General features: G+C 41.8%; 2 protein-coding genes across 2 annotated transcripts; both read right to left on the minus strand.

Moving 5' to 3' along the window:
- Positions 1-933: 933 nt before the first annotated feature.
- Positions 934-6,791, minus strand: LOC134637645 (cyclic nucleotide-gated cation channel-like). The gene is made up of 10 exons (XM_063488124.1): positions 6,703-6,791; positions 4,795-4,905; positions 4,483-4,674; positions 4,292-4,402; positions 4,002-4,108; positions 3,357-3,844; positions 2,987-3,265; positions 2,790-2,888; positions 1,532-1,909; positions 934-1,409 (listed from the first exon to the last, which is right to left on the minus strand). Exons 1-10 carry the CDS (start codon positions 6,789-6,791, stop codon positions 1,224-1,226), a joined length of 2,040 nt encoding a protein of 679 aa, XP_063344194.1. The 3' UTR covers positions 934-1,223.
- Positions 6,792-11,419: 4,628 nt separating this feature from the next.
- On the minus strand, positions 11,420-23,207 carry LOC134646247 (plastin-2-like). Its single transcript, XM_063500072.1, has 16 exons — positions 23,122-23,207; positions 19,682-19,768; positions 18,147-18,298; positions 17,771-17,900; positions 17,510-17,642; positions 17,349-17,430; positions 17,106-17,271; positions 16,200-16,339; positions 14,914-15,009; positions 14,477-14,663; positions 14,312-14,390; positions 14,104-14,221; positions 13,260-13,393; positions 12,901-13,024; positions 12,601-12,725; positions 11,420-12,437 (listed from the first exon to the last, which is right to left on the minus strand). Exons 2-16 carry the CDS (start codon positions 19,740-19,742, stop codon positions 12,305-12,307), a joined length of 1,860 nt encoding a protein of 619 aa, XP_063356142.1. The 5' UTR covers positions 19,743-19,768; positions 23,122-23,207; the 3' UTR covers positions 11,420-12,304.
- Between the last annotated feature and the right edge of the window lie 3,249 nt (positions 23,208-26,456).

The following is a 26,456-nucleotide window of genomic DNA, read 5'->3' on the forward strand; positions in this document are numbered from 1 at the left end:
TACTAACAAAGACAAACCAACCACATGACCAGAAAAACCTTCACACTTATGTGATTAAGTTTAATGATTTGATGGTATAGTAAGTCTTTTTCTAAAGTTATTTAACATAAAAATACTATTGTACTTATATGAACGCTGATTAGACTCTAATTAAGTCTACCAACAAACTGGTCCATTCTCATGAACTCATAATTAATCCATGAAAAATACAAAGTGGCTTTGTGGAAGCTGCCTTTTTGTCACACAAATCTTAAATACAGTGGCCAAAGTGGACATCGCTGTAATCGTGTTTTATGTATGTGGCTAGAAATCAGTGGCAAGATCGTTCTCATTCTCATTATGTCATTATGCCTCCATTCACCTCCTACACCCTTGCCCACTCTCCTTCCTCATTTGCACCTCATTTTCTTCCTCCTCGCCTCAAGCCTTATGTCCTTAAATGAATTTAGGACTTAAACATTTTCATTACTGTCACAGTTAGCTAGTGTCAGCAGGTTAGGCATGCAAACCTGCTGTTTTCAGACAGCTAACAAAAAGCCACTAAAAAAATGCAACAAAAACAAAACATAAGCTAACATTATACCAGCTAATGTCAGGCTTAAGTGTCCTAAAAATCCTACTTTCCCTCTGATAAACAATTTGATTACATTCTCGCATCATAAGAGAGTTTAGTTACAAAGTGTTCAAGTTCTGCAATGTTAGATGCACATCAAAGACAATTCAGCTGCTCAAAGTTCAGCCACGTGATGAAGGAAAACATTCTGTTCATATCTGAGTTTGGTAAACTTTTTGACACAACTTTACGTGCATTCACTCTAGCTAGCAGTGAGTGCAGCGCATGCCGTATCCTATGTGAAAGGGCCTTTGTACAGTTGAAATGCGAGGGGTAAGAAAAGAGGATTTAGTTGACTGCAATCTGCTGACATGTAGTGGTGAGATTTTACATACTGTACCTTTAATGCATGCCAAATAGTAGATTAAGACATAATTAGGACATAAGTCAGCTGTATTTTTCTTCTTTAGGTTCCCTCTCTCTCAAGCATTGTTTATTTATTGCATTACTCTACTGTATACTTGCAATTTTATCTATATATTTAATCATAAAGGTGTGAGCAACTGTTCAGTGGTATTAAGAAAGCTTCAAACTAAAAGAAACTTCTAAGAAGAAATTATCCTAAATATTTCAGGAAAACTAATTTAAGACATTTTTTTTAATGATTCCATCAAAATCGGAAGGTAATTTCACTTCGCACACTGTCACCACCAGAAATACTCTCATTGCCGTCAGCATCTGACAGGAAGCCGCTGCCAGTTGCTGCTGTGGGGATGTTGCTTTCCAGGGCCGTTATTCGCTGTTTCAGTCGAAGCTGGGATGAGTTGAATTCACTCTGCAGACGGGCCAAACACGTCTGAAAGTAACATCAATGTTATTAGTCATTCTAATTTTTCAAAAACAAAGAGCCATAATGCAAGAAACTGTGTTATGAGAAACAAGACCACCAGCTACAATATTCAGCATAACAGTACTGACCTGCAACCGATCAAGACTGGTTTCTAGCCTCTCCACCTTCGTCTCCAACTCCTCCCCTGCAGACACATTCACTTCCTCCAGAAGTCCCTCCTTCATCAGGATGTCCCGCCCCCTCTGCTCCAGCTGTGCCCTGGCATGGGGAAACTCCTGTAGCGCCTCCATCAGGTCTTGTTTGGAAAGGCAGAACAGGTCAGAATATCCCAGGCTCCTAATATTAGCCGTGCGTCTATTCCCCATCTTGCTGCCGCTGATGTTTAGGATGCTGATTTCTCCAAAGCAACTTCCTGCGGTCAGAACAGCTAACTGTGTGACGCCATCCTCCCCAACCACTGCCAGGCGGCCCTCTTTAATTATGTACATCTCTTTACCCACATCTCCCTTGGATAAAAAACACAGACAAAAAATATGTATTAGCATTTTTAACAGCAACACTGTATCAAGAGAATTATGACATCTGTCTTGATAACCGGGTATTGCTAGGTATGTTACTAGCTTCAGCTACCAAGAAGTAAAGGTGCCTATGAAGTTTCTGGCTATTGGCAATGATATGGAGCTTTTTTGGGGGGGGGTTGGTTTTTTTACAAGTGTTATAATGTTTTGCTTGTACAAGAATGCACATGCATGTACAGCCCTGGATGCATGCATGCACAAGCAAATTCTGTGTTTGATCCAATAGCTTGTAACAACAGGTCCTATCCCCCTTACTTCCAAACATCCTCCTCAGGACACTGGTTCGTGGTTGAATGCCTTCTCCAAGACCACAAACGCATCTAGACTGGCTAGGCAAACTCCGATGCACCCTCAAATATCTATGAGGAAAAAGAACTCGTCCAGGATTTAACAACCAGAAAGAAAACCACATTGTTGCTTCTGGATTTGAGGTTTGACTAAAAAGTGGGCTTCCCTCTCCAGCACCCTGGCATAGACCTTGCCAGGGAGGCTGGGATCCAAGTGAAGTTGAAGGGAAACCAGCACCCCATTTCTTTATTCTAAAGGCACGGGAACTTCCAAAAGCATGTCAACCAGGACAGCCCCACCACATCCAAAGCCTCAAGGAATTTGAGGGAAGTCTCATCTGCCTCAGAGGTCCAGCCACCAAACAGTTTAGGAGAAGGCGTAAGAAAGTCGAAGAAAGATTTAATGAATTTATTTTTGTGTATGTGCTTCATAAATTTTAGCAGAATTGTTGGACAGTGACGTTGGACAGCCCTTGTATCTATTGCATATTTACAGTTAGGTAAACCAGTAAACGTGATACCTTTCTACAGATGTAGTCTCCAGGACTGAAAACTTGCGGTCGGAGTTTTAACACCAATTCTACAAGGAGGCCTGCCTCACAGTCCTGGAAGATACGCACCTAGGTCGAAAAACAGACACAAAAGCAACACTTAGGAACTTCAGATCGTTTGACTAGTTTTGCCAAGTGAGGTAAAAGGGTAAGACATGGGTCTTTACCTTCTTAAGTGTGTCCAGGTGAACATTAATAGCTATCTCTGCCCTCAGTTTATTAGGCAGACTCTTGAGGACTTCTTGTTCATCAATTGTCTTCTGATTGGTCCAAAGGTAGTCAAACCAGCGGATGACACGCTGCTCCAGCACCTTGCTGACATGTCTGAAGTGCATGTAGTGTTTGAGTCCATCTACACGTGTTTGAAAGGTTGCTCTTGTTGCATTCATATTAGAAATCATGGATCCAACATTACCCACAATGGAGGCAAATATCAGAACACCAACCTGGAGAGAAATACCAGTAGTAACTGTTTTAGCAGACTGGAAAAACTAGTATACACCTTTTGTATAGGGTTCGAGTAAGCTATAAACCTACCAGAAAGTCAAATATCAGGAACAGATATTCTTCATCTCTAACGGGTGGAGGAGTTTCTCCTATAGTGGTCAGCGTCATGGTCGACCAGTATAGGCAGTATATATAACTTCGTGACAAGGTGCCAAACTCAGGGTCAGACGCATTGGGATAAACCCATGAGTCAGAGCCCAGTCCCAGGATTTTGGAGAAGCTGTAGTATCCGCAGGCATTCCAGTGGATTATGACCAGGATGTACAGAATCAGTTTACAGATGCGGAAAGCATTGGGGTAGCCCGTTCGTGTTTCTGTACGCTCAAAGAACTCAAAGAGACGGGGCAGGCGCAGCAGTCTGTTGAATCGAAGAAGCGGAGTGTAGCCGATTCCAACAATCAGGTACAAGAGGTCAGTTGGAAGAATGGAGCAGATGTCAAACTGACACTGTAACGTTCGAATGTAGGTTTCTCTCAGACGGCGCACATCTTTGATCATCAAGCCTTGATCCAAGAAACCTTGATGTACATAATAAATGTAAATACAATGTCCCACTTCTGGGATTTTTAGAAACCTGAATTAAGATTCCATCAGGAACAAAAAAGAGGTCAGTGTCATAATATTTCATGTTCAGTAGTTTCTTGTCTGTTTCATGATGGAAACTTATCAGAGTACCTGTGTGAAGCCGAACAGCAATATCCAGGATATAGACTCCATCACAGGTGTAGTCCAGCACTTGCCAGATGAGCACGTTTCTCATCTGGAGTTCATCGAAACAAGCCCTAAAGAAATACACACACCAAAGTGACAAAAATGATATCAATCTGCTATTCCAGACACGTGTCATTGCCCCAGAGACGTGTTAGTAAGAGTAATAACACAAACAGGAATCTGCTTCTGAGAGGGAGTTTGACCATTTGTATTAGAGGAAGCAGGCACTGTGGGATCCAATGTCAGCTCCCTACCTGACAACTAGCAGGGTCCAGTTGTAAAAGGCTGCAGCACCAATCACCATCAGCCAGTAATAGTACGCGTCATCAGATGGAGATAAGACCACAATATTACACTTTTTTCTCCTGACAGAGAGAACCAAAGACAGACAGTAAGCATGAACTGAAGTTTCACACTGTTTGCATGTTAGCTGTTGTTTCCTCACGTGCGTCTGGAGCGTCTGATTTCGTGATCTGCATCTGAGCCGGTACGGCTGTGGCTGAACCTGCTGGGCGGCGCCTGTATGTCCATGTTAGCGGGGCCTCTGAACCGCTCCAGGAAAGAATCCGGTCGCTCCGTCTCCTCAGCCAAACTCTTCTGCGCCCATTCTCTCAGGGTCATCACCATACTGACTATCCTGAAGACAAACAGGCAGAAAGTGTTATTGTGGTTGTATCCAGCTAAAACATTCACTATTGTACTGTTTTACGGTCATGCTGTTAATTCTCCATTATCATCTGAAAATCAGCGATCATACCTGGACAGAGCCCCTCGGGCCCGAAAGGAATTCTGGGAACCAGCATCTCTCCTGTCAATGGCTGCCATTTGCTGTAGCTCTGAAGAAGTGTCGTCACATATTGACTGTCCTCTGTGTATTCATGCACATACAAAACACATAACACACAAACCATGTAACTCAGCAAACAGTGTGTAGAGCAAGAGCTTTCAATAACTTTACGAAACTAACAAAACTAGTAGAGTTATTGCAAACAGAGCTGGGGATAAAAAAACAATCACCTCCAGCCCTAGGCTGAAAGATGAAGCCAGTGTGGTGTTACTCATTACTTTCTTGTTTTAAAGTCTGAAGTTGTTGTTGTTGTTGTTTTTTTTTTTTGTCTGTCCCATTTGGTTCTTTAGCCGTCAGAATTGTTGTCTGAAGACCAACAAGGATACCAAATGGATTTATTTTGCCAAATGGATCATCATGGCATTGCCGTATTGGTCCATTTGATCAACTTTATTTATTTTATTTTCAGTTGTTACAGATGGGACAGACATGACTGGGGGATAGAAAAGGGAGAAAGAAAGAGAGGAAGGAAAAGAAAAACAGAAGGGAAAAGGGACAGTGAGAAAGGGCACTTACAAAGACAAAGAGAGAAAAAAAATCTCCTGGATCACCTGTTGAGAGAAAAAGAAGAGAAAACAAGCAAAAAAAAAGACAAAACAAAACAAAACAAAGCAACATACTAAACACAACACCATCACGTTAATCTAGCTAAGTGTGAACAGCAGTAAATACTAAATATTGAATGTTGTTGTGCAGCACGCAGGACAGACATCGCACAATGTGCTTTGAAGTAGCAGCTAAGAAAGGTGTAGTTTATGTCTACGAACAGTGAACACCCGTGTGCACACCTGTGTGGATCAGCGCGCTTGTATACAAAAGGTTTCCCCATGTAACGGTCTGCTAGAGGGTGTGGAGGGCCATAGCCCCGTCCCCCAGGGCATGAAGCAGGCATGGAGGAGATCCAGGCTCCAGACATCCAGGGACCCCAGAGTGTGGGAGTCCAAGGAGTACCACCGGAGGGGCATCCGTGCCACCCTCCTGGGAAGGGCTGGGGAGATCCCCAGACGAGGGGTCACCCAGTAGCCACGGAGCAGAAGCCAGAGGGGGCTGCACTGGCGTGCCCGCCAGCTCTGCCGGCAGCCAGCTGTGCCAGAGTGAACCGAGTCGCAGGCCCCGAGGCCGGAGGCCCAAGGGCCCCCTTTGCCCCGGAAGAGGCCTGACCGAGCGACAGGCACCAGGCCCCGCCAAGTAGCCACTGGGAGTGAGCTGGTGTATACCTGAGCGCCCAGCCCCGGACACCAAGAACCACCAATGCACCAACCCCTGAGGGCATCAGTTACCGGCAGGGAGTGTGGTGAGGGGAGATAGGCCTCCACACTTTGGAGGGCCTGGGAGTTCCCAGTTGTTGTTGTTTTAAATTAGACATCATGAAGGTGGACCGGATCTAACTGGGACCGACAGCTGGGACACTGTATACTCCACATGGTACAGTAAATCTTAAAACACATCTGTTGCTATGAATAAAACTTGAAACTAGTGATTAAGATCAGAACTTTGTCAGGTTTAAAACAGCAGTTAGTTCATTGTCTCATATCTATGGGAGCCCGTTTCTGCCTCTAAAAACAAAAAAGCATCCATAACTCGAAATTTTGAGTTATGGATTTTTTTTTTTCATGGCAGAAACGGGCTCCCGTACATATCCTTCTGTCCACTTGGACTAATTTTGCTATCACGGTAGTCGCCCCCTGCTGGCCATGAGAAAGAATACGGATTTAAGCATCAACTAAATTGTAACAATACCTGTGTGTGTGTGTGTGTGTGTGTGTGTGTGTGTGTGTGTGTGTGTGTGTGTGTGTGTGTGTGTGTGTGTGTGTGTACCTGCTAAGTGTGCTCTCAGCTCGGTCACTCTCCTCCTCTGTCCATGTTTTCACAGACAGCCTGTGAGAATCCTGGACCAGACCCGTCATCCTACAGACGCAAACACAGCAACACTCAAGTCATTTTCATTTTGTTCACTGCGAAAAAAACACAAAACAACACAACAAAACACACACATGGAGCCAGGTCGGCTGTACCCAACTTAAGATCCCAAGCACCGTCAGAATATGTGTCAGAACACACACTCACGCGTGCACACTCACACCCACATATCGCACTTATATGGAAGGTCATCTAGTACGAGGTCATCCTTTGTCGAGCATCACCACAGAAACCAGATGACATAGCAACAAGCTGTACAGTAGTTATGACAACAGACCATAAGAGGGAGAGACAGAAATGCAAAAGTGATCCATTCAGCAAACCTGACAACTGTTCTGATGCTCCAGCGTTCAGGTGGTCAGTCCATCAGCTCAGATCCTGTGCATCTCGCCAAAGTATTATTTCTTTCTAAAACTGCAAAACAAAACACAACGTCTTTTACAGGCTATAAGACACGATGAACAGACTCTAGTGCAATTCACATATAACACGGTGGATGGAGTGAACAAATGTAACCGATAAAAGGAACGATCACGTGGTACTCGGGGGGAAAAAAGCATCGTTTAAATTGCAAATTGTGTGTGTACGTGCATATATGTGTGTGTTTCTTTTCACCAGCATGCTCATCTGAATTCAAGAATCTCGTTTGAAGTGGCCTCTGATCTGGAAATGTGTCTTTGTGCTTGTGTGTGTGTATTCTGCTGATTACTGAGAGAGAAGCATGTTTTTATGAGTGCACCTGCACTATTTCAGCTCTGTTCAGATGGATAACAAAGCAACACAAAAATATACCCATCTATCCAAAAATGTGTTTTCACCATGTGTTTTGATTGGTTGTGACGGGATGTTGACATGTCTGTTCAAAATGACAGAAAACACGAGTGCCTTTCAGGGTAAAAGTCATTTCTGGGATCGATTGTCACGTGTAATTGGCTCAGTTATTACCAGCACACATTTAGAAAGTGAAGCAGCTGCCTCTCAATCATGATAGCAGCTATCCCTGCTGCAGTGATGACAAATACGCCACACTGCAGACACATTAACAACCTGTCAGAAGCTCAACTGACCTGTCCCAGTTTTCCCTGTTATATTGCAGGACAGCTGCAAATGTTTAAGCCTTTGTTTCACAAAAACAACTCCTGCTCATTTTAAGCCTGGAGATAGTCACCTTGCTGTATATTCAGTAAAGTTAACACTGACTGCATTCCACCCATGTTAGGTCATGCTACTGTGCACACTGCCTCCACTGAAAACATCACTTAAACCCTTGATGGATACTGCCTGTCATTTTCCTGAAATAGCAAATCAAATATAATGTCGGTTCCCATCAGTGTCTTAACATCTTTTAACATAATGCTTTGTTTTGAAATCATAGCTTAGTTCATTTTTGCTTCAGATAACTCTGAACTTGTATTTAACACTCTAAGTCAGGGGCATCAAACATAAGGCCCGGGGACCAGAATCAGCTCAGCGAAGAATTCCAACCTGTGCAGCTCGAATGCTTTGGATAATGTGAAGGAGTGCATGGATTTTGAACTTTAAACTGTTTTTTCATAAATTTGACAGATTTCCTGTTGATAAAGACTTTCACACTACACCAAATAGATAGATAAACAATTCAATGGAAAAAGTTACAGTTTTTCCACTACCTGCCACATAATAAGCTACAATTCTATTCTATTCTAAAAAGCCTTTAGTAATTCTTGTACATGCACAATAACAATATTAAGACATCTCAGGGATTAAGTGTTTAGCTAAAAGTCTTCACACTGACAGAAAGGGGATTTTCACTGGTCCGGCCCACTTAAGATCAAAGCAGGCTGTATGTAAAATTAGTTCGTTAAAACAAGGTTATGGATCGCTAGCACTGCTATTGTTTGCTTGTCTGTGCATACATTTGGCTGTGATTTGTGTTTTTGAGTCCTAGGACCCGCCCCCTGATGATAGATGTAGTATAGTGGCTTCTGCCTCGGCTCTTTCTGCTCCTTTACGCTCCGTCGTCAAGCAGCAATCTGGCCTTTGTGTTAGGTTGCTGTTCCTTTTTGGTTTTGTGCTTTCAGTATTGGGTAATATATGAGCTTCAGGAGCCTCCCCGTGATCCTGATAAGGATAAGCGGAATGGATGAATGGACTGATGACTATGACCTTCATTAGAGAGTAAATGGTTGTTATGTTCCAGCCTTACGAGCCAGCCGTAACAGCGTCCTGATAGTTTCTGCAAAGTTTATGGAAATACTTTGTAATCATATTATTAAATCTGTGAAAGGACTGCTGCTATCTACCCAAACAAATGTGACTGGAGTTTGTTTTAGAACTTAGATCTTATGCTATTTATGCCTTTTTTTGCTGCTCTTTTTTTAAACTTATTCTTTTTAAACTGTATTGCTTATTGCACTGTAGAGGCTGGTGAGAAACAGTATTTTGTTTCAGGCTGGGTAATACCATACGAAATGACAATAAACTTCTTGAGACCTTGAGTCCTAAATATAAAAATAAGTAAAATGGCCACTTTCTCAGGACCAACTGTTCAACTATTGGCTAATGTGAATCTAATCAGCCAATCACAGGGCAGCAACCCAATGGATTTTTGGCATGATTGTGCAGGAAAACGCACCTAAGTTCGGTTTGAGCATCAGAATGATGAAGAAAAGTGATTTAAACAACTTTAAATGTGGCGTGGTTGATGGTATCACACAGGCTGGTCTGTGATCTGCTGGGATTTTCCCACACAACCCTCTCTAGTGTTTATAGAGAGAAGAGGAAATATGCAGTGTGCAGCAGTTCTTCTGGCAAAAATAACTTGTGGATCCCAGCAGTCAGAGGAGACGGCCAGTCTGCTTCAAGCTGCCAGGAGGGCAACAGTAACTCAAAAACAACCAAGTCATGCAGAAGAGCAGTGTTAAGCAGATGGGCGACAGCAGCAGAATGCACACCAGCTGCCGCTCCTGTCAGGTAAAAACAGTACATTGATGCCACATTTCACACATGCTCACCAAAACTGGACAACAGTAGATTGGAAAAGGGTTGCCTGCTCTGATGAGTCTTCTTATTTGCTTCATGCTGCCTTCTATCAGTGCTTCTGACAGGTAGTGGTGGTGTAACGGTGTGGGCTGATGCTTTCTTGGCACACTTTGGGAGTATTGAGCATAAATGGCACAGCCTACCCGAGTACTGTTGCTGACCATGTCCATTCCTTTATGACCACAGTGTACGCATCTTCAGATAACGATCAACGTCACAGAGCTCAGATCATCTCAAACCGGTTTCTCGAGCATGACGTTGAGTTCACTCCACCCTCCCCAATCCAGTAGAAGATTTGGATTAACCTGCTGCTGTTTGCTGAGCAGATTGACTGAAGTTAAAGCCAACTCTTTGATGTAATACTTAAGCAGCACACACATACACAAAAGAAATGACTGGTATATAATTCAATTCAATTCAATTCAATTCAATTTTATTTATATAGTGTGTGAATGGGTGGATGACTGGACGTGTAAAGCGCTATACAAATACAGGCCATTTACCATATAGCGCCAAATCACAACAGCAGTCGCCTCAAGGCACTTTATATTGTACAGTAGATCGTACAATAATAGATACAAAGAAAAACCCAACAATCATATGACCCCCTATGAGCAAGCACTTTGGCGACAGTGGGAAGGAAAAACTCCCTTTTAACAGGAAGAAACCTCCAGCAGAACCAGGCTCAGGGAGGGGCGGGGCCATCTGCTGTGATTGGTTGGGGTGAGAGAAGGAAGACAGGATAAAGACATGCTGTGGAAGAGAGACAGAGATTAATAACAAGTATGACTCAATGCAGAGAGGTCTATTGACACAGTGAGTGAGAAAGGTGACTGGAAAGGAAAAACTCGATGCATCATGGGAATCCCTGGCAGCCTACGTCTATTGCAGCATAACTAAGGGAGGATTCAGGGTCACCTGGTCCAGCCCTAACTATATGCTTTATCAAAAAGGAAAGTTTGAAGCCTAATCTTGAAAGTAGAGATAGTGTCTGTCTCCTGAATCCAAACTGGAAGCTGGTTCCACAGAAGAGGGGCCTGAAAACTGAAGGCTCTGCCTCCCATTCTACTTTTAAATACTCTAGGAACAACAAGTAAGCCTGCAGTGTGAGAATGAAGTGCTCTAATAGGGTGATATGGTACTACAAGGTCATTAAGATAAGATGGGGCCTGATTATTTAAGACCTTGTATGTGAGGAGCAGGATTTTGAATTCTGGATTTAACAGGAAGCCAATGAAGGGAAGCCAAAACAGGAGAAATCTGCTCTCTCTTTCTAGTCCCTGTCAGGACTCTGAGTGCTTTTAAAAATGAAACTTACATTTATCCTTGAAATCCTGTTTCAGTAGACCAAGAACATTCAGAGTAGCCTCAGCTGTGCCATCAATTAAATGTAAAACAGTCTTTAATTGCTAAATACAAATAAATATAACATCGTGCTATTTGCTACGTGATGGAAGCAAAATCTCAATAATAATATTTAAGGAAATGGAAATGAATGACTGCTATTGGTTCTGTTCAGTAAGTAAATGTGTGGTTGTTGCAAAAACACGCTTGAAACTCCAACAGAACAAATCACACAGAACACAAAACTAGATAATATATGAAAAAAGATTTTATTGTTTACCATAACAGACGTAATTGTGCACACAGCACATTGAAAGTATTGCTCGCATGACTTTAAATGCATCCGGGACTAAACCTTTGAGGTTGTTTATTGCAGTCATCATGGCAGCAAAAGCAGAGCTACTGAATTCAAGTGTTATACTGGAATAGACCATCTACAGACAAAGTGTCAATGCTAGAAAAAAGCACTACAGATGTGCTGTTCTGGGTTAAAAATCCTAGTCAAAGCATTTAATAGACACTGAAGGTTAAAACAGTTTTCAGTTTTATATTCTGTGAATATATAAACTACCTATAATCTAGCACAGCTTTGGTCATATACATGAAAGATTATTATGGCTTGAGAACAATAACTGACACATGGGAAGTTGAGAGGAAAAAGCAGCTGAGAAAATGTTAAATATGTTCAGGAATGGAGGAAAGGCAGCATTAGGTGCTTCTATGTGACATGTGAAGTAGTTGTTTTTGAATATTTGCCACGTGTCATAACTTAAAGACAAACATAAAGACACAATTTCATATTTTCTTAACAGGTTTTCCCTTCGCACAGTCCTAGCATGCATGGCTCAGACCCTGTGATAGTCAGCGCTCTATTAGATTCATCTCAGCGAGCAGACGATGATCACCGCTCGTAAACGATCGTAAAAATGAGATCCAAAGTAAACCCAAACCAAACCTCAACCTTTATATCATGTAGCTGTTAAAGAAGTCCCACTTTACTGCACTTTACTGTTTACACTCAGATTGGATTCCCTCTGTTTTGGCTAGCTCAGAATAACCACATAAAACAACAACGCAGTACATCTATGCCCACTACACGTGTGTCTGTTTGTATTTAGGTGCAAGCGTGTCTCCTTTAAGCTTTCTTCATCCCTCTCCCCATCAGGCAGGCGAAGATGGTCATCACCATTTTGGGGTTGACCTCTACCAGGTCTTCAGGCAGGGCATAGACTTTGGCACCAATCTTCCTCGCCATGGAGATGGCATACCTGGAGAAAGGAAGGATGGTAATTAGAGCGTATCACCTCATCATCACAACGTTGATGTAATAATCAGAATGCCCCACTGCCAGCTAAGGTTCTAGATAGCAATGTAATGAAATACAAAAGCCCAGTAACTACTGGAAACAAACAGAGCAGCAGAGGTGATTACTTGGCATTGTTCAGTTTGTCTTCATCTGACAGATTTTCCTTTTTAACCAGTTCAAAGTTCACACTCTGCGGCTGGATGGCATCAATCAGGTCGAGAACTGGCAGACTGCTACTGATTATTTTGTCCTAAACAGAGGAGCACACAAGCATCACACGTCCACAGCTGGTCTTTCACTCTTCACAAGCAATAATCCACAGTGACAAAACAGAATATACATGTGAGAATATCTCACATTACACTAGTAATTGGCTAGTTTGTGTAATGAATGCATACTTTCTCTGGCAAAGTGTAACTTTTTACCTTGAAGCTTTTTATAGAGGAAGTCTTGCCAGCGCCAGACAAAGTCTTGTTGACCCAGGAAATGATCACATCATCTCCAGCAACTTCTCCATGTCCAAGGTCTTTGAGGACATTTAACGTGTACCTGCATGTGGATGTGAGAATATTAGCCTCATTACTGAGCACTATATTTCCCATAAGCCCCGGTGTTTTTAATCATCAGTGCACCGATGTGTCTCTTCATAACAGCTCAGCGCATTAAACTCAATGAACTCGCTGAGAGAGCTCTGACTTTTTCGGTTTCCATCCTGACACAGCAGCACCCCCTATCTGTCCTCGACTGTACTGCAAACCCAACATAGGAATCCCAAGAAAATCACCTCCTCATCAGCTGCCACACCAGTGCCAGGGTTAGAGTAGCGTTTCCGTCGTACAGGTCCTGTCCACCAATCCCCACCAGGAAAAAACCGGCTTTTTGCTTCCCCAGCTGCACGGCGTAGTTACAGTTTTCAATCTGCAGTGCGCACAAAGACATTTTTGGGATCTGCAACTTGTTGTTTACACTTTATACACTGTCCCAAGTTTTTTGGGAATCCTAGTTTTTACACGCACACAAACAAAACATTGCAAATTTCAAAAGCCACATTTAATTTATAATAGAAAACATATCAAATGTTTAAAAAGAGTAGATTACCATTTTAAAACATAATACTAAAAAGGTCAATCTGTAGATGCAGTTTTTTCTAAATTCTACTGTGAGTAAAATATGGATTTATGAGATTTGTTAATGTTGTTGATGGATGGATACATTCTGGATACATTCTGTTTTTACTAACGTTTTACACATTGCTGTGTAAAACGTTAGTAATGTTAGCCTGTTCCAGGCTGCTCTAAACACTCAGACAGTTTTTCTATTCTTGGCTGTCATCGCTGTGAGTAAGATGTCCTTAATATGGTCACCTAAGCTTAGACTGTCAGCGTACAAGCTCCATCCATCTGCTGACTAGACTGTCTCTGTATGAGGGGCAGCCAATAAGAAAACAGTTGTCTTAAAGAGACGGGAAGAATGTGTGTCAAGTGTGAAACAAAACAAGGTGCTCCACCAAGACCCAATCTAAGGCATAAATATGTGGAGCTGGAAATGAGCATCATGCACACCCATTAAATGTGTATGTGTCGTTTTATTAAAAACTGTTCTTTGAATGAAGCAGTTTGTGTATTTACCTTTTTTAAGTGGCCTCCTCCTGTTGCTTTGAATGGAGGGCGATTGACTTTGTCCCAGTCCACTGGAACCTTAATCTTTTCATAAAGCTGCAGAATCACTATGGCATCCTGCAGATCACTGTACATACACACAGTGGCGTGTGAGGTGAACGTGCACATGTAAACTACATATCAGAGTGTTGCTAAACGGTACAGATCGCACACTGACCCATAGATATGATGAACATTTGGAGAGACGCCGAGAGAGTTCATCCAGTTCCTGAAAGTTCTCTCCTCCCTGGTCTCACCTGGAGATCGCGAAAGACAGAGTCAGCCACAGGATCTTACCTCAGCGACTACAGGAGCGAGAAAGGAAATGCTCATCCATGCTTACTCTCCACAATCCACTCTTGGTTCTCTGGTTTAGTGAGGGCCGGGTGTTTGTTGAAGAGGGTCGCCACGAAGGCCATGTTGAGCTTAGAGTTTCCACTCACGACATCGGTGGCAGTGACAAACTGCCTGCAGCCCAGACGGTTGGCCTGCTGCAGCATGCACTCTGCTCTCTTTACCAGATCCTGCTCCTGTGACACACACACAGGCACAGAGGCGTGTGATATGCATGTATTTAAAAGACAGATTCATCCTCTGTATTGGTTCTATTTTCAAGCGTTCAAATAAAGAAATTGAACCATTTTCTCTGACATCACTGGGGCATTTTTCTACTGTGTGTGTGTATGCAGGGTGTGTATGGAGGGTTAGGCCTGACTAGAACAGCACTACAAACAAAGAATCTACAAGGCAAACGACACGATGCCTTTCAAGCAAACTCACATATAGACCGCTCATTTCAATGTTAACACGGGGAACATCCTCTTTGCTGCCATCTGGGGCGATCTGCTCGAGCAGGTGGAAGTAGGCCTTGGAGTCCTGCGTGGGAACAGAAGTGCACAAAGGCAGAGACAGACCCGTGTCAGACTGCACTCGTGTTTATTCCCAGCGCTAAAAAAAAGATTCTTCACCCTCAACAAACATGAAGAAGTAAAATTCAATCAAATGTAATATTTATATTCTACTTGTACTTAGCGTAGTTTGATTAGTTAAAGTCAGCATTTTGAGAGTAAACATGCATTTTGAGTGACATTTATTCATTTATTCAGGGTTGATTTCAATAGCATTATGTGTTGTTGCAATATGTGACAATACTCATGCAAAATAAATGTAAATGTGTGTTTAATGTGTGTAAATGTGTGCAAAAATAAAAGTGCATTTACAAATTTTTATATGAAAGCAGAATACAGTTAATTGCAGCCAACTGCAGAGCCAACCTGCCTTTGCTTTTTAATATTTTACTGAACATCTATTTCAGCCGTCCCCAACCTGTTTTGCACCACGGACCAGTTTATGTTGCGGATAAGGTGTCGCGGATAAGCATAACAAAATGAAAGTAGTACCGGTACCAAAAAAAGAGAAGATTTATTCATAATAAACGGAAAAAGACCCAGGGAAACCGAGTTAACGATAAATACGATACAAAATAACGATAAAATAACAATAAAAACTCCGAAAACCATAAATTTCACACTCAAGCCTCAACTCTTGCGCCCCGGTACCAAACGACTCTGGGGATTGGGGACCGCTGATCTATTTAATTTGACCTATAATTATTTTGCTCATGCTGGGCTTTGGTGGAGATAATCAGTTGATCCTCTACCTGAAACAAACTACCCTCTGTCTTTAAAGCGTCCTTCCCCTTTAGCCATCTTCCCTCTGATTGGCTGTCCCTCATGAAGAGAAAGTTCAGAGAAAAGCAGGTAGCTGTGTTTAGCCTGACATGACCATATTAGACATGTGAAATCAAACAGAGCCATGAGTGGAAAACAAACGTTCTTCTGTTTCACAGGGACTATTTGTGCATATTCTGCCCTCATCATTTAAATATTCTAGTTTAATGTTTAATCTTCAAACACCCGTGTGTGAGAGCTACAACCCATGAATGAAGTGTTTATACTGTCACAGATATATTACCCTGAAGAGAATGTAATTTTTTTCTGTAAAAGATCAAATAAGGATTCAGTTTCTGATAGCAAACAGTGAAGCGACTGGTTACATTTTCTTACCTTAACATCAGCAGAAAAGTTTGATATCTTCATCCCGACTTTCTTTAAATGGAAATTGACCCAGCGGAGCAGCAGCTCTTCAGGACTGAGCTTCATCAGTTCCTCCAGACTCTCACCTTCCTCTAGCAACGCTGCAATAGCTATACAGAGAGAGAGGAATGACTCTGGTGCCTAAACTAAACTACAGCATGTATTTAAAGGACAACTGCTATATAAACTTCCATGTTTTGATCCTGGGACTCTCCTGTTTTTATCTGCTATAGTTTGTCTACTGTCATTTCAGCTCCTCTTCTGATTGGCTGCTCCTTACAAACAGAAGGTCTGAACAGTGAGATGAGCCAAGAATCAAAAAAACTGTCTGAAACGGAGCACGCTGAAGACAGAAATTAAATGTATCGAACTCATTATCTGAAAGTTCAGCCACTGGTCTAATAGTGTATATATACAGCCTGGACAGGAAACCCATCACCACCTGGTTTTAACTAAGCAAATAGGTAGGAGCCTTCCATTAACACACAGACACATCCTGTACATGTGAACGGTATGTGTCTACTGTACGAGCGTGTGGGGGCAGTGTTATAATCTGGGCCTGCTTCAGTCAGTTCAGGATGACAAAGCCAGGATTCACTGGGCTCAAACTGTCAAAGAGGGTTCAGATTTTGTCAAAAACGTCAGTGCAGCTTTGGATAGAAGTAAATGTAGTGACACTGCATTAGCTTAGTGACGAGCTAAAGGCAGTTCAATGTGACATTTTACAGTGAGTCACTTTTTTGTGGCCAGGAAGTGAAATGATAGAAAATATAGGAAAACAAATAATGGGTCCCCTTTAAATTGTGTTTTACTTTTTGCATGTTTGCAAAATTCCCTCTCCACAGACAAATCTAGCTGCACTTCTATGTGCTCCACCTTCATTGCGGCTCAGCTCGATATCGGCAAACAGCCCTATCTTGATAATCTGCCAGAGGAGCCCGAGCACCAGATGAGGTTTCCCCTCCTTCAGATCTTGAGCTCCGATGTTGACGACCTGGCACCCGATGGCTGAAGCAGAATTCAGAGCCAAGTTCAGATTCTCCTGTAGGATATGAAGGGTCAGGGGTTAAATCGCATTAAACCAGCACAAGATTAAGATGTGAAAGGGAACCAACTGACCTGTTTGGTGAAAGGAGTCAGTTTCTTTTTGTTGATGGTTCTCTCGTCGATGGTGTCAGGCACAGAGAGGTTGATGAGTTTACTGAAACAGTGAGGGAAGCATCTTAGCGCACTGCCTGAACGTGACACTTGAAAACAGCGTCTAAAGAAAACTGCTTTACCAGAGCATGATGCCATCTCCGACAGCTTTAAACAGATCCTCGGTGTTGGGGTTGATGGGGAGAACGTGCTGACAGTCGGGATCCTTCTCCAAAGCCGAGTTGAGGTAGTTGGCAAAGGCGAAGCGCTCCTGCTCTGAAATACGACAAAGCCAAGTGTCAGATCTGTTTCTGCGATGACTAAAACCTGAGGCTGTTTGATCAGAGAGTTCTCTGACTCCACTGGGCGGTGACACCACACATATTATATATGGCGTTACTAACCAGAGATCGAATGTTGAGTTCCTGCACTTGAGAGCTCGCTGGTGCCCCCGATGGCTACAATGCCTTCTTTCTTGTTGAGAGCTTTCCTGAAACTCTGGGCTATGCGGTCGTCCTTGAGTTCCTTAAAGAGCTGAATATATATGCAAACACACGCTAACTTACAGACAATCAAACCATGGTTACTGTATATTTGTCAAGATAATAACCAATATAAGTCATTTATCACTTAATATGTTATGGTAGTTTGCCTTTCTCTACAGTACATTAGTATATAAACAGATTTTTATGTAACATGTTTACTTTTTTGGCTGCTGTGAGTAAACTGTTAGTAAAGCTGTGAATTACTACAGTTAGTTAGTTAACTAGTGTTACCTACAGCCTCGAACTCTGATAATTCAATTTTGCTGTCGTTGTTCAGGTCCAGCTTCTGGAGGAGTTGTCTGAGCTGATATCCGGGGACAGGACAGCCAACCTCTCGGAAGAGATCGCCAAGTTCGGTGGAGGAGATGTACCCATTGCCATCCGTATCTACACGTGGTGTGTCGAGACAGGAAATGAAATGAAAGAGAACTTTACTTAAGCTTAAACTTCTACTCTTTATTTCTTTATTTACAGTTTTCCAGATATGCAGGGCGAGATTTAAAGCGCTGCCATTGTGACATGCTAAGAGTCAGTGCCCTAAAGTCTCAGCTTATGTTTACTTTGTAGTATTTTCCATTGAAATGATGTGCAAATCATGGCATTCGTTTCTCTTCTTACATGTTACACAGTGTTCCAACTTTTTTGGAGGAAAATTTGCTGAATTGCTCCTTTAGTGCAGCGGTCCTTTTTTGCTCCATGGACGGTTTAATGTCAGACAATATTTTCACGGACCGGCCTTTAAGGTGTCGCCGATAAATACAACAAAATAAAATGATACGACCGAGACAAAAACTGTGTTATTTTGTAAATTTATTAATAATAAGCGAATTCACTGTGTAATTGTGTAACTTTATTAGCAGCGTCCTCCTGAAATGCACCAACAAAATTGAGAGTAACATCCTCCTCTCTGCCCCTTAATGCTCTCTGGTCGCTATGGTAACGCGTAAATATTTCTTTCAAAATAAGACACACAACTACAAAACATATATAAAGTACATGAAAATATATAATTCACCATAACGCTAAATCAATGAGAGGGGAGACAATGACACCTGAAGTGTGTTGCTTATGCTCAGCCTGCTCCGCAATTTTGTTTTGGTAGCCGGAACCGCAGAAAACCCCGCTTCACACAGATAACGTGTGTGTGCTGTTGTGGCAGTCTTGGGATATTCTGCCATGACTTTTATCCAGAGTAGTTGATGTCTCGAACATACTTTTAAAGCCGCCGTCATTTGTGATCTCCAACAGTCGATCTTCTTCTTGCACAGACATGCTGGATTCGCCCGGTGTGTATTGACAGATGGGTCGCGGATCCATTCCTTGTCAGTTCGTGGGTCTTTTGTGAATGGGAAGTACCACTCAGACTCTTTTAAAAGCAAAGACAGGTGATCGTGCACTAGTAAGTTATTTATTTTTTCTGTGCGGTCTGGTACCAAAAAAATGGGGAAAAGACCCAGGGAACCGAGTTAGCGTTAAAAACCCTGAAAACCATCAATTTCACACCCGAGCTTCAACTCTCGCGGCCCGGTACCAAACGACTCACGGCCCGCTAACGGTCCGTGGCCCGGGGGTTGGGGACCGCTGCTTTAGACAATAACGGGAACGTAGGCGTATCAAAGCTTCTGTCTGCCAGATCCTGCACACGCACACAGGCGTGCACAAAGAGGCACTTTTCACAGTCATGTACACCACACAGTCAAAAATAAGTGGCTAATTCATAGATATCTGCAATGTGAACGCACACACACAAACACACACATTTTTACTCACCCACTTTGTTAAAGGCCTCCTTTATCTCCGCCATCTCCTCGGCACTGAAAGACTTTGACATTCCGACACCTGTGAGACACCTGACACCTACACAGGCAAATGATGCACGTAAGTGCTGCGTACCAACTCCGGACACGTCACACAGAGCATCAGGAGTAATGACCATAAAAGGCTTTTATCCTTATGCATGCATTGTGACTGAACTGGCTGCAGTGCTTCAGTTTGCCCTGCGCCAATAATTTTCTTTTTAGCAGTGCAGATTTATCTCAGTGATTACATTACTGCTGGTTGGAATAGCATTTCCCAGCTTTCCGTGATAGCGCTTAAACAGTCTGTTTGTTTAGTTTCAGATACATGGCTGCACTTGAATAAATCAGTATGTCTCAGTATGACATACAGACAGTTGTATTACTGTATTACTCATTATTTCTGCATTTACTGTTAAATGCTTCTCTCAACCTGGAGCCAGCTGCAGATCTCACACAGCAAAACTCTGATAACTCCGTCAGGAAGAAGTCAGTAGCTTGAGCTATCACAGGCAGGGCTCTTTAGCGCTGTAGTTACACCAGCCTATCATTGCTAAAATCTTCTAAAAGAACAAAACAGACGCCATGGGCATTCACTGGCCATTTCCTCAAGTGCACCTGTTCTTTGTTGGCATACTTTAGGCCCCTTAGTACTAACCAAACATCATTTAAACACCATCTCAAAAGGACTTTGTCTCAGTTCCCTGTATGCAAATGGCCTCCACAGTCACCAGATCTCAGTACTAAAGAGGACCTCTGGGACATGGTGGAATGAGAAATTTGCATCATGGATGTGCAGCCAACAAATCTGCAGCAACTGTGTGATGTTATTGTGTCAATATGGACCAAAATCTCTGAGGCATGCTTCCAGCACCTTGTTGAATCTATGCCATGAAGAATTAAGGCAGCTTTGAAAGTGAAAGGGGGTCCAACTCAGTACTTAAAAGGGGTAACTAATGAAATGGCAGGTGAGTGTACATTACAGCATTCAGCCTGAGTGGTATAATAGCCATACACCAATATCATTATTGAAAGCAGCTGTAAATAGAAGAAATGAAGCTTGGTGTAATGACACAGCTTGTCCAGCAGAGCGGCTCCAAATATGCTGTTTACAGTATTTATAGCAGTTGGCACTGGCAATATTTCCAGCAATGATACCAAAAATATTAAATGTTATTAGGGATCATTTCGTACAGCCATCCAATAGGCCAGAGACTATCAAAGTGTTTGTGTCCCAGTGGCAGATGGGTCACACATTGGCCTTAACAATGTGCACATGACCGGGCAGCTTTAGCAATTTATACCCAACAACCTGTAATTTTTTGATGGTTTTGAGTGAAATTTTAAAGTAAATACATAATTTTCTCTTGTATTTCGATTAGAGTGCAGATTTAAGATTGGGTGGACCTTATGGGATTTTCTGGTTTTTAAGTGGGTTGCAGCACTCATGACTTTGGGGATGGCTGCAGTAGGCTAGTTTAAGTGTTTCCTGAATACATCTGTTTTACCTGGAAGGTACATTTAAATAAACAAATTCTATCAAATAAAATAGCAAATACACAACTCTGTAGAAGCTTGACCACTCATTGCACAGTTGATCAGATACTGATCCAGTACTGTGGATATACAGGAGGTAGTAAGGCTAGACTGCAATGTATATGATTTAGTTTGAGAAAGAGTTTTCTGCTGCAGAGACCAGAGCCCAGTTACTAGAAGGCATTCCAACTTGATGCATCACACACTCAAGACAATCAATAGAAACCTAAGGGAGGAAGCCAATAACATTCAGGCAAATAAAGCATTATTAGCATTCTACAGCAACTCTGTCTGTCCCCAAATATCACATAGAAAAAGTGAGATCAAAGGTTTTGGAAGAAAGATTTACTTTATCATGCTAGCATTTACTTTGTCTCCAGAAAAAGAAATCAGCCCAGGAGACTCTGGCAGGATACTCCTAATAGTGAGTTTTTCACTTCTCTGTTAGATAAAGTTTTTGGGTTGTTTTTCCAAAAACTGAGCTCCTATTAGGGCTGCTCTTGAAAAAAAAACTCCCATGCACCCTGATCATGTTACAGCATGACAAACAAATTAACAGGCAAAGCTGAGCGTGAATATGCAAACAGTGGTTTCTCAACCAGATACACATGGATACAGGCACTTGAATACAAGCCTTCTAATATCTCTATAAAAACTAGAAACAAATGCCCCTCCCATGTACTCTGTTAAGAAGACAACAGTGGTGGTCAGATGGCAGTTAGCTATACCCACGGTTATTTGAATAAAGAAAGGAAAAGCATCTCTCCTAATGCAAACCAGCCCAAATATGTGCACATCATACTACTGCTTTGAACTGGTGCAAACAGCATAGAGGTATTAAAAAACGTGTTGCTGTTTTTTAATGTTGATTTCACAAGCTAGATTTCACAGGTTTTTAAGCTTGTAAAAGCAAAAATGTGATTCGGATTGTGGATTATTTTGAAAATATCGTATTATGATCTAAACATTTTAATTGTGCAGCAACTCTTTCACAATACTCAGTTTTATAGGAAATGTGCATATCATGCCGCCACCAGGTGTCACTGCTTTAGGAAGATCAAACCTTCAGATGGACATGTCCTTGCCAATAAATCCAAATCCTTTTATGAGTATTATTATTAGTGTGTGTGTGTGTGGGGGGGGGGGGGGGGGGGGTAGTAATGACTATTATTTGGACAAACCGACCACCACAAAATTACCCCTCTGTTGTAAGACGTGACACTGACTGAACAGCACTGCAGCACCGGAGCCCACTGGAAAAGTCTGGCTGTCTGCATGCAATTTGTACTGCAGATTTAGATTATGCGGAGCCCGTACACATGAATGATGTTTACAGCTTATAAAACCTGACACACGCTCAGTGTGACGACGCACCTCGTCCGGCCGCTTCTGCTGCACCGTCCGCCAATCACATTCTAGCACTCACTGAGAGAAAAAGCCACTTTCACGTCTATTACCCAAATCACCTTTAATCGTGTGGCTGAAGCCTGAGTGGGAGTTTTATCAGACAGGCTGCACGTAACGCACAATAGGCTGAAATAATATATGCAACTTAGAAGTTATATAGTACTCCAAGAAGACAAAGTCATGAAATAAGAATAAAAGTAATACGCAAGGTGACATTTTTGCTTAACTACCATGTGTGCATGCCATGAGCCATCTAACCCACAAATACTGCGTATTTTAGTAATTTAAAATATTATTGAATACCGTCTCTACAAGCATCCCCACATAAGCTGTAAAATGTGATTTCTAAATGAATGGACGGACAGCTGATGCGTCGCAGTGAGTTTTAAATTGTTTTCTTCCGATGCATAAAAGTCTTTACCTCCTGTCATTAGTCACGAGAAAACGCCCTGAAACGCTCATTGCTCTTACCTGAAGTCGGCGGATGGAGTAAAATAACCCGGGGAAACCAATCTCTCTGTCGGCCTCCCTCTGCCCCTCTGTCCCGTTTTCTTCTGCTGACGCCGCCCGGAGAAGGGAGCCGCTCCGCCCCCTCGGCGCCACCCTTTCCCTTAACCAAGCCTCCTCCTCATGCCCGCGGTCATGTTTGAGCACCAAGCCAGAGAAAACACTCTCTGTGTTCTTCGGAGACAATGGTGAGATTTACTAAGAACATAAAGTTCTGCACTAATGAAAGAGAGAGAAACACGAAAACTCACTTATGGCTAACTGATATGTAATGCTAAACAAATAAAATGCAGTAACACTAACAGTAGCTTAATTAGCATTAATAGCTTGTGTTTATCAACTTCAAACAATAAACCCTTTGGTGGGCAGACTTGAAGTACATTATATATAAACTAATGTAAGTAGTTCTAACTATTTCAGCCTATTTACATTACGTTTATAACACTGTAACTATAATCTATCTGGAAGCAGGTCTCATATCTGGCATCTTTTCACAGCTTTGATAACTTATTTAACAACCACTTACAACCTTTTACTTAATAAGGGAATTTTTATTTTTGGTATGTTTAACGATAGAGTAAGAAAAATTTCTAGGTTATTTAAATGAAAACATATATCGATATATTGTACATGTAAACATTGCCTTAAACTTAGAAATAATCTATTAAAAATATACAAAGGTAAGCACTGGGTTGTGAAAGGCAGCATGTTGCCTTCGGAGGTTACTTTTAAGCTTTTAATAATGTAAATGTTCCTCAATGGTTCGCATATTTCACACGGAAAAATTATGCTAATATGTGGGAGTATTTATTTGAAAAGAAACTCAAACTGAGCAACTCATTCAAAATCTGTGAACACCCCTTTAGCTTGGTGCTATCTTTGCTACATAAAGTGCTCATAGTGTAACTGTAACATTTCTAAATTAAAGTTACAGTGTGTCAAATCTCACCACTAACAGAATTCTCTCTTCTTACCTTCTCATCTCACTCTTCATAGTGACAGTAGGCTGTTAGTCCATGTTTATCTCAATATACAAAGTGTCCACATCTATTTACAGTGATACAGTGATAAATTTTGAAGATATCCTAAACTTTTCTGTCCGTAAACACAGCTGTTTTAGCCACGGTTAGCTGCTGTTAGATATTGTTAGCTGCTGTTAGATACTGTTAGCCAGTGTTAGTAAAGTTTTTATAATCGTTAAATTAATATCAAAGCAGTTGCCACACCTATTGGCACTGAAAGAACACCATTGGCAAATGTTTATTTAAACTCACATGTAACTGCTATGTGCAGATAAGCAGAAGAAACGTTAGTATAAAACATAAAATAAATAAAACATACACTCTATCAAGAATGCCACAAAAGGGACCCGTTTCTTTGTTTGGGCAGCATGAATCCAAAGTAATAACCAACAAAATGGTCCAATGAGAGAGTAAACTCATTATATCAACCTCAAATTCTAATATGCATCACCATCAGTCATGTACTTATTTTTAAATTATAGTCTGCTTCAGATTATTCTACAGATTATTACATTTTCTAAAACAATATGTGTAAACTGTTATAGCCCTGCTGCTCCTACCAGTCCGTACATGCAGGAATTCCTCCTGCTCCTCCTCCCATTCCTACTCTTCTCGTACCTTTCCTTCCTCCCCCTGCTCTGTGATGTCTCTCTCCTTCAGTGGACTGATGTGTTTCATCTTGTCAGAACTGTCACAATTCCTTGATTGTGCCAGACACTGAGCAAAACATTTCCAAAAAGCCACACAGAGAAGGCATGCAATTCATAGCTGTTATTGTAATGAATGAATCCAGTGATGCAGCAGTAAACTGAAACCAGTGTCTAGTCGTTTTTGTAACCTTATACTAGACTGGCTTAATGAGTGCTGGATTAGACCGCACTGGCTCGTGCACAAAACACTGTGGCTAGATGCGATTGAACCTGATTGTCATAGAGAATGAGCTCTGTTTGCCAAAGCTTGGATATATTGAGTAGTCTTTTAACAAAACAAAAAAAAATTTCCTCCAGCCAGCCTGGGGATTTGTCTTTAACTGACGTCAATAAATAGCAAAGATCCTTTTTATTCAGTGTTGTGGTTATAGAAGGGCTTTGGCAGAAAAAGGAGCATCCAGAAAGGTCACTGCTATGCTGATGATATACAGATCTACTTTGAACTAAATGATGATCTTGCTTTGTCCTTGCACTGCTTTCAAGAGTGCATGCGCGAGGTCAAAGAATGGCTCTTAGCAAACTCTCTTATTCTAAATGATAAGAAAACTGAAATCGTGGTATTTGGCAGCAAGGTTCCTCATGGCCAACTTCGTGATGCCTTTGGTTCCCTTACCAGCTCCCTTTCTGACACTGTTAGCAATCTGGGCGTGTTGCTTGACAGCTCGTTCAAATTCGATAAACAAGTGTCTGCTGTAGTTAGATCTAGTTTCTACCAACTGCGTCTCATCTCTAAGGCTAGGCACTATGTTCCGCATAAGGACCTGGAAAAGCTCATCCACGCCTTTGTGACCTCTAGGCTGGATTACTGTAATTCACTGTATTTCGGTCTTCACTCTGCCCTTCTTCATAGACTGCAGACAGTCCAAAATGCTGCGGCACGCATTCTGACCAGAACTGGGAAGTTTGCCTGTATCACCCCTGTTCTAGCTGACCTGCATTGGCTACCCATTAAATACCGTATACAATTTAAAATACTGCTGCTTACGTTTAAAATTACCAACAACACAGCACCGAGCTACCTTAGCAAACTCCTTAAATTGTATGTTCCTGCCAGAGCATTAAGATCATCTACTCAGTTTCTCTTGGTGCAGCCTAGATCTCGGCTGAAGTCTAGAGGTGACCGGGCGTTTGCCCTGGCTGCACCAGAGTTGTGGAATAACCTTCCGATTGCGATCCGGGCGTCCGATTCTATCCAGTCTTTTAAATCACGGTTAAAAACCTATTTGTTTAATCTCGCTTTTCCTGCTTGTTAATGCTCGTACCTGACTTTTAGGCTTACTCTATTTTTCTTTATACATATTTTTTATGGCTTGTGCTTTTACTATGTTTTTACTTGATATGCATTTTATACTACCCCTGTGTATTAGTGGCAATGACCTGTGAGTATATTTGATACTTTGCTGAGGCCTTATAATACTCATGTTACTTTTTTAGTCTTTTATGTTAAGCACTTTGGTATACCGCTGGTTTTTAAATGTGCTCTATAAATAAAGTTTGTATTGTATTGTATTGTAAAGGTCTGATTTCTACTCATATACCTTTACAACCAAAGTAATAATAAACTGTA

The sequence above is a fragment of the Pelmatolapia mariae genome, linkage group LG2, assembly GCF_036321145.2.
Source record: "Pelmatolapia mariae isolate MD_Pm_ZW linkage group LG2, Pm_UMD_F_2, whole genome shotgun sequence".
Classification (NCBI taxonomy): Eukaryota; Metazoa; Chordata; class Actinopteri; order Cichliformes; family Cichlidae; genus Pelmatolapia; species Pelmatolapia mariae.